This window comes from Fukomys damarensis, unplaced genomic scaffold (assembly GCF_012274545.1).
Source record: "Fukomys damarensis isolate Sample0158 unplaced genomic scaffold, DMR_v1.0_HiC HiC_scaffold_7, whole genome shotgun sequence".
Lineage (NCBI taxonomy): Eukaryota > Metazoa > Chordata > Mammalia > Rodentia > Bathyergidae > Fukomys > Fukomys damarensis.
The window spans coordinates 20460324-20472707 of NW_022900919.1; the positions used below are offsets into that span (position 1 = coordinate 20460324).

General features: G+C 48.5%; 1 protein-coding gene across 3 annotated transcripts in view; it reads left to right on the forward strand.

Annotated features, from left to right (window-relative positions):
* The window catches only part of Alpk3 (alpha kinase 3), a 56986-nt gene that overhangs the window by 24723 nt on the left and 19879 nt on the right, over positions 1-12384 (forward strand). For all 3 annotated transcript variants that reach the window (XM_010621117.3, XM_019207056.1, XM_010621116.2), the window contains 2 exons: positions 4045-4162; positions 4596-5859. In XM_010621117.3, the coding sequence (XP_010619419.1) occupies positions 4045-4162; positions 4596-5859 (1382 nt within the window). The remainder of the gene's footprint in view (positions 1-4044; positions 4163-4595; positions 5860-12384) is intronic.

The following is a 12384-nucleotide window of genomic DNA, read 5'->3' on the forward strand; positions in this document are numbered from 1 at the left end:
CAGAGGGTGACTGGCTGAAGTTCTGTTATGTGTGTGTGTGTGTGTGTGTGTGTGTGTGTGTGTGTGTGCAGGCACACCTGTTGTGAGCACACATGCATGTGCATGTCTGTACCAATGAGCTGTGTTTTAGGATTGGCTTGTGCAGCCCAGGGCACTTTCTGCATAGCTTTGCTTCCAAAGCTCTCTGTCGCTGTGAAGCCCTCAGCTGTCAATGGCTCCACTGGCTTTTCTGCCTCCCAACAATCCTGTTTCCCAGCAGCTGGACCCGCACCACCCAGTCTTGGGGCGGGAGGCTCTGTACGGGCCTGGCAGGATGAGATCATCCCATGGGGCAGTGGGGAGGACACCTGTGCTGGCCAGGGCCACATGCACAGTGATGTAACCAGGGGCTTTAGCTCACAGTGGAAACTTGGGGCTCGCTTTACAGCCAGTGCTGCTCAGAGTGTTCCTGGGCAGCTGGCCGTGCCCTCCCCCATTGCTCCCTGTGCCTGTACAGTCCCCTCATACCAGGCTGCGGTCCCCGCCTCTGTCCACTCACTGCCTCCTCGCTCCTCACTCTTCCAGGGTGGTTTGTGTGTGTGCTCTGTCATAGGCAGCAGGCGCAGAGCTGAGAATGAGACGCGGTTCTTGCCCCCTTGGGACAGGAAAGACAGGCAGGGAGATTGATGTCAGTGCCGCGCTGCGCAGATGGTGTCAGAGCTGACATCCAGGGAGCAGACCAGTGCTGAACCCGCATTTCCCAAAATTCCGTGCATCCTACACGTCTCATTTGAATGCTGCTCACTCTGAAGGTCTCCATGTCTCCTTCACCCGGTGTCTGCCCCCTGAGGTCTTTGCTATGATCTATAAATATTTGGTGAGGGTTGATTCCATCCCAGGCATGGTGCTAGGGAGTGGGGACAGAGCTGGGAATAACACAGATAAGTCCTGCCGTCCCAAAGCTGACATTCCACATCGAGTGTGTCTGGGCGGATGAACAGGATGGGCATAAACCAGCTCACGAGTATATAATGTCAGGGGCAATGTGCTCCACAGGGAAAAGCAAGCCGATCAGGAGGGACAGGAGAGAGCTGCTGCCCCTGGACAGTGGGGAGAGAACTGGGTGATGCTGGGTGATGTGTCAGAGGCAAGTGGTGGAACCTCGGGCATGGGGCACGAGGAGCAAGGGCATGAGACAGAGCAGGAAGGGGTCCCGGGCCTGGAGCACGGCAAGGTGAGTGTGCTGGCTACGTGGTGCATTCGTGAGTTTACTCTGGCTGCTGGGCTGAGCTCAGGCTGCTGCCTGGGTGGCAGTGGGGACATCAGCAAAATCCAGGTGGGGGAGGATGGAGGTGACCAGTTCCTGGAGCTCTTCCCAAAGGAGGACCAGGAACATTGTCGAATGGAGAAGGTGTGTGAGGGAGAAGGATGAAGGGGACCACCATGCTCGGCCTGCGCTGTCAGAAGGACGGAGCTGCTGTTTTTTGAGGCTTGTGGGGACGGGTTGGGACAGAATCTGAGGAGTGTGGCTCATGGTCTGCGAGATCTTCAAGCGCTCACACAGGTGTGGGGCCAGAGATAAGAGGCAAGCAGGCAGGAAGAGGCTGGGCAGGACACAGAGAGCTGGGAGTCACAAGTGTACAAACCTTCAAAAGCCAGGACCGGATCAGATCCCTGGGTTATGAGTGTAGGTGGAGGATGGAAAAGGGTCCTGATCCCTGAGTCCTGGGGCCAGTCTAGGTGGTGAGGGAGGATCATGAAAGAGACAAGGAGGCGTGGCTGATGGAGTTGGGAGAACAGCCAGAAGGAGGAAGAGCCTTCCAGAAATGGATCATTGGAGCAGAGGAGGCATAAGAACTGCCTTCAGCACTGGCCATGTGCAGGTTGAGGGTGACCTTGACAATTCCAGTGCAGTGGCAAATACAAAGGCCTGGCTAGAGGAAGGAAGTGATGCTAGCAAGTACAGGCAACCTATTGTTTATTATTATTATTATTGTTATTATTATTATTATTATTATTTGACATGGGGTCTTACTTTGTTGCACTGGTGCAGTCCTCCTGCCTCTGCCTTCTGAGTAGCTGAGGCATGTGGTACCTCCCCTGGCACTCAGACAAAATTATTTTTTCATATTGCAACTGAAACCCAGGGGAGCTCTACCACTGAGCTACTCTTTTTATTTTTTATTTTGTAAAAGGCGAAAGGTTTATACAATCTGAAGAGAAACCAGAGTATTTGTGTGTGTGTGTGTGTGAGAGAGACAAGGGTATCATTAAGTTATGCAGGCTGGCCTTGAACTTGTAATCCTCCCATTTCAGTCTCCAAGAGTGCTGGTATTTTAGGTGTATGCACCACCACGATGGCTTCAGATAACTCTTTTAAAGAACTTTTCTGTAAAGGAAAGAGATGGGAGAAGCTAAAGGAGGACGTGGAGCCAAACATAGTTCTTTTAAGGAAGGGCGATGGTTCAGAAGCTCCTGTGCTGCTGGGAATATAGAGTTCAGGAAAGCAGACAGAGTGGGAGAGACAGCCTTGATGGAGGACAGGAGTATGGTTTGTCCACTGGCTGCAGGGCAGGCAGAGAGTGCAGATGCCGGACGCCAGGCGTGTTGCTCTCCTGCCCGGGTGCCGGTCTTATCTTTCCTACTTGTGCAGTAAGTTCTTGAGAGCAGAGATTGGGCTTGCACGCTTGCCTATGTTGGCCTGAGTGTTAGGAGTCTTTGTTCTCTACCAAGTAGTGCTAGTCATTTGGAGTCTAAGTAACAGATGAAGCAGAACTCATCTGTTCTGGCGTGGCTGGACGAGCTTCCCAGGAGTTGGACCTGAGGAGTGCAGCTGTGCTCAGCATGATGGGAATCCAGATTTGGAAACTGCTGGGGCTCTCTGCCTCCCACCCCTTGTTCCATCCTGAACATCAGTCTCATTTTTCTATCTCTCACTGCAGATCAGCTTTATGAATTTTGTAGCTGCCTGACCCTTTCAAAATTACATCCAGATATGCTGCTAGGCTGTCTCTTGGTCCTCACTCTTGAATCCTAGGTCAAAGGTTGGATTAGACTATCTGCTTTGGTGTCCATTGTGGCGGCCAATCAGCTGTGGTCAGGGAGGCAAGAGATGTGTGTCTGTGACAGTTAGGAGCTCTTCCTTGAGTGTGGCCTGGGAGTGCCCAGAGAAGAGGGGCTGGGAAGAGACCTCCGTGGGTCTCACTACAGTGACTGGGTAGGATGTGTGGATGGGTGGATAGAAAGATGATAAAGAACGAATGAAAGGCCAGATGGCAGATGGGTGGCGTCTTAATTACTTTTGTTGCTGAGACAAAATACCGACATCCATAATTAAAGGGAAAGGTTTATTTAGCTCACAGTTTGTAGATGTTTCAGCCTATAGTTGCCTGGCTCCAAGGCAGAGTGGCACAAGGCAAGAGGGGCAGCAGTTCATGGTGGACCAAAGGTGGCAAAGCAACAAGGGGACCTTAACAGCATCTTTCTTCCCGTTGTATCTTATCCAGCCTACTGAGATTGGGGCGGTGCCAAATCAGTGTACTGGTTTAGTAATTGCACACCCTTAATTCCAGCATCACACACTCTAGATTCAGCCATCTCTGAAAAAGTCACCTATGACCATGTGAGGCTTTGGGGGTCATCTAGACCCAAACCGTAACAGATGATTTAGCTGTGTTGTTAAGTAATCCAGCTCAGGAACTTCAGGTGAAAGGAAGAGGGCTCTTGGCAGTGATGGCCATGGAGGAGCTGGGGAGACCTCTGAGGATAGAGCCCTCACTATAATTGAGGTTGTAGGATGAAAGTGAACATATTACTACCAGTCAAGGATTTCTGGAAATTCCACACTTCCCTTCCAACCAAGAAGCTCAGCAATTTCTTCTCCACATTTTCACTCTAGTATTCAGCTGTAACTATAATTATTAAAAAATTAGTTGAGCCATACAGGGAACCTGTGGGTCCAGCAGGTCTGAGGCAGATGGGCTGGGGCAAGCTGGCTTTTTGTTCTTTCCTCCCACTGTTTTGGAGCTCACCTTACTGCAACTCAGTGTCCTACTTCCTTCTCAGGGTACCCAGAGCCAGAGGTGACCTGGTACAAGGATGACACAGAACTGGACCGCTACTGTGGCTTGCCCAAGTACAAAATCACTCACCAGGGCAATCGCCACACCCTGCAGCTGTACAGGTGAGAGGGAGGGGTGTGCCATTCACTCTAGTATGCCCAATGGAGGTGGAGTACAGGACAGGGTCCTGTGCCCGGCTGAGCCACTTAGTGACCCGTGTTTGTCTGCCAGGGCCTGGGATCTCCTGAGGCCAGGGAGGGAGTATCTCTGACAGCCACAGAGCTGAGAGCAACCCCACCAAAACATTTTCCATGAGGTCGGCAGCCAAAAAAAGCAACCGAGTCACCGATACTCCACAAGGGGCCGTGCTAGTCACCTGCTGCCAGACGGAGCTCTCCTGATCTCCGAGTCTAATCCTTCCTGGGACAGTGTGATCTTGGCTGGGTACCATCCTCCTGTGGCCTCAGTTTCCTCCCCCAGAATGGAGGATGTGGTAGGAAGTGATGTCTTAGTACAGTGTGGCATTCACCTCACACCTTACGTTCTTGTCTCTAGGTGTCAAGAAGAAGATGCTGCCATCTACCAGGCCTCTGCCCGGAACACCAAGGGCATCGTGTCCTGCTCGGGGGTCCTGGAGGTGGGGACCATGACTGAATATAAGATCCATCAGCGCTGGTTTGCGAAACTAAAGCGCAAGGCTGCGGCCAAGATGCGGGAGTTGGAGCAGAGCTGGAGGCAGGGGAAGGAGTTCCCTGGAGAGGCTGAGGTGCTGCGCAAGCTCAGCCCCGACCGCTTTCAGCGCAAGCGGCGCCTGAGTGGACCCGGAGTGCCCATCCCCTCAGCCCCGTGCCCACCCAGGGAGGCTAAGGATGAGGCCCCAGAAGTTTGGCAGGAGGGCAAGACAGAGTCTGTTCGGCACCCTGGTTTGGGCCTGGTCAACAACTTTGCTGCCGGTGGCGAGGCACCCACCAATGGGGAGCCTGCACCGGAGAATGGCGAGGACAGGGAGCACGGCTTGCTGACCTACATCTGTGAGGCCATGGAGCTGGAGCCTTCGAAAGCTCCCCAGAAGGAGTCGGGGGCCAAGAAGAAAAGGAAAGACAGAGAATCCAAGCTGGGACTAAGGACACTGGTGTCAGAGAAGACGGCCCGAGGTCACAAGTCTGCAGAAAACTGTGTCTCCAGTTCTGACAAGGCTGATTCTGGGGGGACACAGCGGCCCGTGGGCACAGAGCAGGTGCAGGCCCAGTGCAGAAGCCGGGCAGCATGGGGATCTGGGTCCTCCAGGACGGATACTATCAGGAAGCCAGCCCCTGCTGTGGACACTCAAGACAAAGCCCACGATGGCCCTGCCCAGAGCCCTGTTGAGGCCCCAGATACCTCCCCGGCCCCAGGCCCAGGCCAGGAGGGGTTTTTCTCCCTGAAGGACTTGTATGTAGAAAGCACCCTGGAAGCAAGGCCTCAGGGACAGGGGGAGCCCTTGCCTCCTAGTGCAGAGGGTCCCCCAGGGAAGGTGCTCATCGGGTCCAGAGGTGCTGAGATGTCTACCGATCCTGGCCAGCACACCCCCTCCGTGGCCCCCCACTCTGCTCGGCCTTTTAACAGGAAGAGATTTGCCCCTCCAAAGCCCAAAGGGGAGCCTCACACTGATAGCCAGCCTGCCTCTTCCTTGAAAGGAGCCCCAGATTGTGAGGTCCAGAACTCCAGGCAGGCCCTGCCTCAAGCCTCTGCCCAGGTGCCCACACCCCCTGCCCGCTGGAAGCACAGTTCGAGGGACAGCCCTGTGCAGGGCCGAGCAGGCCATAGGCCTTCGGGAGAGGTGAGTGTGGCAGGGGCTGGAAGCCCCTCTGGGAAGCTGACCTCATGGAAACGCTTGCTGTAATAGCCTGGCAGCCAGCATTTGGGGGGGCTATTTATAGTAGGGGGTGGGAAGAGGGGAGTGCCAGCCAGGAGCAGGGATCACAGGCACGGCTGCACTCAGCCAACTCCAGATGCCAGGCATGCGGCAGACAGCCTGATGTGTCTCTTCTCAAGCGTGAAAGTTCACAGCCAAGGGGACTGGGCTGGGGGTTTTTCCATGGCTGGGCTGAGGCTGTAGGGTTTTGTGGGGGAACCGAGCAGCAGGAGCAAGCTAGAGTGTGTGGCATGTCTCCATCTGGGTGCTTGTTAGAAGACTTTACAAAATACGTGTCCAGGAAGTGGTAGTTTAACCTGGGTCTACCCTAGGTTTTGCAATGTGATTTAAAAAAAAAATACAGAGAAAGTTTACAATTTTTAAAAAGAAATTTATTACAGTAAAAGACACATTGCTATGTGTCCCCCTTAAGAACTCCCCCTTGCTTCAAAGACACTTACCCACGCATTCTGACTACTTCCTGAAACAGTGGGGGCATCCTCTTTGGTGAGTGTCTTCAGTTGCGCTGTCACAACTGCCTCAATGTTTTGAGTGCATTCAGAGCATTTACCTTTCATGGCCAGTTGGATTAGGGTGAAGAACCAGGAGTTGCATAGTATCAAATCTGACGACCACCAGATGCTGCACCATAATGGTTTTATTTGACAGAAATTACCATAAATGTTTTGAATCCATTCAGAACATCGAGGCAGCCACTTGAAAGACACTCAGGAAAGAGGACTTCCAGAACTGCTCCAGAAAGTGGCAAGAATGACGAGAGAAATATGTTGGAAGCGAGAGGAGTATGTTTTTGTTTTTGTTGTTTTTTTTTTGTAGCAGGTATTGAACTCGGGACCTTGTGCTTTTGAGGCAGGCGGCAGGACCACTGAGCTAAATCCTCAGCCCACAAGAGGAATATTTTGAGGGAAATTAATGGCAATGTGTCTTTTACTGTAATTTAAGAAATATATTTATGTGTTTTTATATGTACATTTAAATATATATTTTTGTTCACCTCTTATCTATGCATATTTGACTGCTCTAACAAGGCCTATGAACTTGGGCTGCTCATAAAATCAAACTAATGATACTACTTCAAAAAGTATTACAAAAATTGGGCTACTTAGCACAGGGCCTGGCATATATTAATAACTAAATGAATAGACACTGGTGGGAGACAGAGGCAAACCACTTGGGGACAAGAGTGCTGAGGGAGGAGGACAGGATTCCCCAGGGATTTAAGGAGACAGTGATTTACAGCATGACAGAAAGAAGATGTGAGTTGCAGGAGTGGAGGTGAGGGTGCATAAAATAGAAGGAACATATTTATGCTAAGAAATATGATTGCTAGTTAATGAAGAATTCTACTTTAATGGGGTACACTGTATTTCTTTTTTTTTTTTTTTTTGGTACCGGGGGTTGAACTCGGGTCCTTGCACTTGCAAGGCAGGCCACCGAACTACTGAGCTAAGTCCCTGGCCCAATAAACTGTAATTTTTTTTTGGTACTGGGGATCAAACTCTGGATGATGCACTTGCAAGGCAGGTGGCAGAACCACTGAACTACATCCCCGGCCCCTGTATTTCTTTTTGCTAAATCTGGTGGCCCTACGTGGGAACAGCCTCTGATTTTGGCAGGATCTAAGGTATGAAGGTTTCTAGGTGTGGAGGAAACAGGAGCCCAGGTGCCAGGGTGGAGGCCTTCTGGAGAAAGTAGTGATCCACAGCAGGGTGGCTGGAATGGCAGTCTCAGGACAGTGGAGGGAGGCACCAGGACAACTCCACTGAGGACAGAGGGGCTTCTCCCTGGGGAGGACTTCAGTGGGGAGGGAAGATGTCTTAGCGTGTGCTGAGGTCAGACTCCAGCCTGTGGTTCAGAGGGTTAGGAGTGAGCCCCAAGGTCCTCAGGCCTGACTCCGGAAGCTGCTGGTGAGGCCTGCTGCACTGTGCTGGCCCTGGGCTACGCTGGCCACAGTGTGAAAGTTTGCAGCAGCCTGTGAAGCCATTGCTGGACAACAGGGCCTTTGCATAGAGATGGTCCTTGCAGGCCCTGGGGAGCTGATTCAGGAAGGGAGCAGCCAAGTCTGTGTGTGACTGCCAGGCCTCCTTCTGGGCAGGCCCCCTGTGGAGACTTTAATGGTTTGTATTACATTTTGAAATCTACATGTGAAAAAATGTATTCCATGTCTGTGCACATTTTTAAACTGTTGCTTTATCATAGATTGCAATTGATTGGCTTTCTTTCTTTTTTTTTTTTTTTTTTTTTTTTTTTTTTTTTTTTTTTAAGTTCAGGCTGGTCTCGAACTCACAGCAATCCTCCTGCCTCAGCCTCCCAAGTGCTGGGATTACAGGCATGTGTCACCACACCTGGCTTGCTTGCTTGCTTGCTTTCTTTATTTTTTGGTACTGGGGATCAAACTCAGGTCTTTGTGCTTGCAAGGCAGGCTGCGGCACCACTGAGCTAAATCCCCAGCTGATTGGCTTTTCATATTCATATCTTACCATCTTTTTTATATCCTGCTTTCTTCTCATTATTTCATGATAATTTTCCCATGATTTATTTTGTTTTGTGTTTTGAGACAGGGTCTCTCTATGTGGCCCAGGCTGGCCTTGAACTTTTGTTGATCCTCTTGCCTCAGACCTCCAAGCGGGGAGATCACAGGTGTGTGCCACATGCCAGTTCTAAAGCTGTATTTTATACGGTTGTATAACAGTGGTGGTGAACCTATGGCACGCACATTGTATTTCTTTTAAGACAAAAGATGCTAAGATGTGAGTTGTTTTTTCTAAACTAAAACCTCAGTATTCAGGTTTAATTATAGTGTTGTCACTTTTCCATAAACAAGTGTGTTTTAGGTTTTAGTTTGGGCACTTGTCTCTAAAAGTTTTGCCATTATTGCTGTATAAGATGCCACAACATGAATATTTTAACCACTTTTTTCTATAGTATTTATGCTTTCCTTTCCAATTCTGAGATTAAGCATTTTTCTAATAGAAAAATATCTATTTTTTGTTGTCTGAATTCTTTCATTTAACTTTTAAATTAATGTAGAATTAATCTGGGTGTTATAGCACAGCATCAATCTGTAGTTTGCTTTTTTAAAAGACATTTTATTTTTGAGGCAAGTTCTAGCTGTGTAGTCCAGGCTGGGCTTGGACTTGTGGCGATCCTCCTGCCTCAGTCTCCTAAGTGCTGGGATTAAGGCATGCGACCACATGCTACTGGTTTTGTTCTTTTCTTTTCTGTCTCTCTCTCTCTCGTTTATTTTTTCAGCACAGGGGATCAAATCCAGGGGTGCTCTACTGCTGAGCTGCATCCCCAGACCATTTTTTGTTTTTTGGGTTTGTTGTTCTTGTTGTTTGTTTTTGAGACAGGGTCTTTTTGTAGTGCAGGCTGCACTTGAACTCACTATATAGCCCAGGCAGGCCTCGAACTGACAGCGGTCCCCCTGCCTTCAGTCTCCCGAGTGCTGAGATTATAGGTGTGTGGCACCACACCTGGCTCCCAGCCCTTTTTTTGAGACAGCATCTTGCTGATTTGTCCAGGCTGGTGTTGAATTTATGATCCTTCTACCTCAGCCTTCTGGAGTGCTGGGATTATAGGTGTGAACCGCCATACTTGGCTTAATTTTTTATGAATAAATAGCTTCTTCCAAATTATTTGTGGAATATTTAACCCTCATCAATTATTTTATAATTCTTTTATGTAATAATTTTTAATGTAGCAGAACCCATTTTAGTTTCTACATATACATTTATCCTAATTTGTTTGTTGATGCAAGACAATCTTCAATGTTTTATTTTTTAATTTAAAAAATGTAATGATACTGGTGTTTGAAGCCAAGGCCTTGTGGATGTTAGGCAAATGCTCTACCATAAAGCTATGTCCCCTGCCGTCTTTAATTCTGAGACAAGACCTTGCTAAATTGCCCATTCTGGTTTATGATTCTCTTTCCTTAGCATCCCAAGAAGCTGGAATTAAAAAGCATGTGCCATAGCACCTGTTTTTTAATTTTCTTTCCTTACTGAGGATGGAACCCTGGGCCTTTTCACTAAATTACATCCCCAGCCCTTGTTATTTTTTATTTTGAGACAGGATCTCACTTAAGTTACTAAGTCGCCCAGGCTAGACTTGAACTTGTAATCCTTCTGTAGCCTCCCAGAGTACTGGGGATACAGGCATGTGCCACTGCACCCAGCTCTGAATACTTCTTAAACTCTGTTTTTTCTCCCAGCAAGTCTCTTGTTTGGGGTAGCCACTTTAAGGGTCTCTGTTTTTGGAGTATGATGCCAGGATCCCTCTCCTCTGTCATGATTTCCCTTCCTGAGAATAGAAGGCATCTCCGGAAGTTTGAGTGAAGTCTTCCTTTTGGGAATGGGCGAGGAACTCATGATGGAGTTGTGGTTGCTTTGATTATCATTCTGCCGCAGCCATGGTGTTCAGGCACTGCTGTCCCTGGGCAGAAGCCATCTTCCCCAAAGGCACTTGGTGAGTTGAAACTCACCTCCAGTTTCCTTAGTGGCTGCTTTTCAGTACCCTAAATGAAGCTCTTTTCTGAGACCACTCCAGATCTCTGGAGCTGAGATACAGCAGTGCAGAGACCTGGTAGGATGCTCTGTGTGCCTAGGCATTGGGAGGAGACAGTGTAGGTACAGTAAGCCCTGCTGAATACTTTGAGACCCAAGAATGCTGCTCTGGAAAACCCTGTTGGGCTTGAGGATGATCCTCTCATGGTGTGGGGCTTCCCTCCCCACAGTGAGAACTCTGGTTTCAGGGACTACATCAGTGTATTTTCAGAAAGCTCGTGAATAGAGGAGGTTTGAGGAGAGACCTGATCCTTGCCTTGAGGAATTATGCCTGGGACTGAGGGGACAAAGCTCATACAAGGACATAAGTGCACAGAGGATGCAGTGAATGGGAACTCCTCTGGGATCCACAGAGGTCTGGAGTCACTAGGAAAGGCATCCGCAAAGAGGTCAGACAGGCTGGCAGCATGTGTAGTGTAGGAACCAGCCTACAAGCTGAGCTCGAACCTGATCAATGGGTGGCAAAGCTGAAAAATAAAGAGACATAGAAACAAGTTAAAAGTGGGGGTTTGGCAAGGGACTCATGTTTCCCTTTGACATAGAGCCCCAAATAACTGATACACCTTGGCGTTAGTCACTCAGGCACAGGCACAAGCAATTAGGGTTCCACAGGCTTCATCTGTCTCCCACCCTCCATGGTACTTCTCTGGGTAACAACTTAACCTCGGGTGTTTCTGCTTCTCCCACAGCGTGTCAGCACCCTTTTATGCCCGCTTTCTTCTCAGTGCTCACTGAGGAGGCCAGTTAGGCTCAATCTTCCCATCTGATCTCCACAGTATAGGAATTATTACTAGAAAAATCATATTAGAAAAATATTGAATAGAATTAAAAATAATGTAATGGAACGCTCTTCACATTCCCAGATAGAAAGAACTTAGACTGGTCAAAGAGAGGAAGGAATATACTGCAGGAAGGATGAATGGTAGGAAGCAAAAGAAAGGTATTGGGCTAGACAAGAACTGCAAAACTGACCCGTCCTAATTTTAATGCTCAATGCACTGAGAAGCTTCTCAAGTCTTTTTCTTCTCATCTGTGTCTTCTATTCTGCTCTTTTCTCCTCTCCTTTGCATCAATTATAACATTATCTAGAGCCAGGGATGGAACAGAAAGCGGGAAGAACTAACATTTATTGAATATTAGCCTCTGTTAATATTAGGTTAGATAATTGAGGCCAAGTTTGCTACTGAGGACAACTAGAGACTCTGGGCAGAAAGTGAATGTTTCTGCTTGAAAGTGTTAGAAAGCTAACAAAGCAAATAATTACTGGGCCAGGACCTGGGAGGAAGTGGAACTCTGAGTTCAGCCATTGGCATAACTTTTGTCCTGGGGGTTATTTGCTGTGCTGCAAAAGGAGAATGAGAGACTGAGCAGGACTTTGGGACAGTCTCATGCCTAAGTAGGCAAAAATTGGAGTCCATGGTCTCAAGAGTCCAAGCCTCGGGGCTTTGGGTTGGAAACTTGAAGGTTTGCACCCTGAGAATAAGAAGAGTCAGTAGTAAATTACTCTCACAGGTACTAAGGTGTTGGTGAGCTCTGAATCATCTCGGTGACTAAATAATAGCTTTTTCCTAATTAGATCCAGATGATTTAGGATACCTAGTGTCTCCAGACACCTGGCAGAAACGAATGAAAATCACATCATTTTAAGCCTCAAATTATTTTTGCTTGTTTTTTTCCTCAAATTATTTTTGTTAAAAAGTGTTTCAAATGTAATAGCACCAAACTAAGATAAACAGAAGAAAACATGAAAAAGAGCTAGCAAAACCACCAGAGGATAGAAATGGGTCCAGAGACATAAACTGTAAAACTAAAACTCTACCCCCTATGTTCAGAAGGGTAAAAAGAGAAATTTAGAAATTCAAAC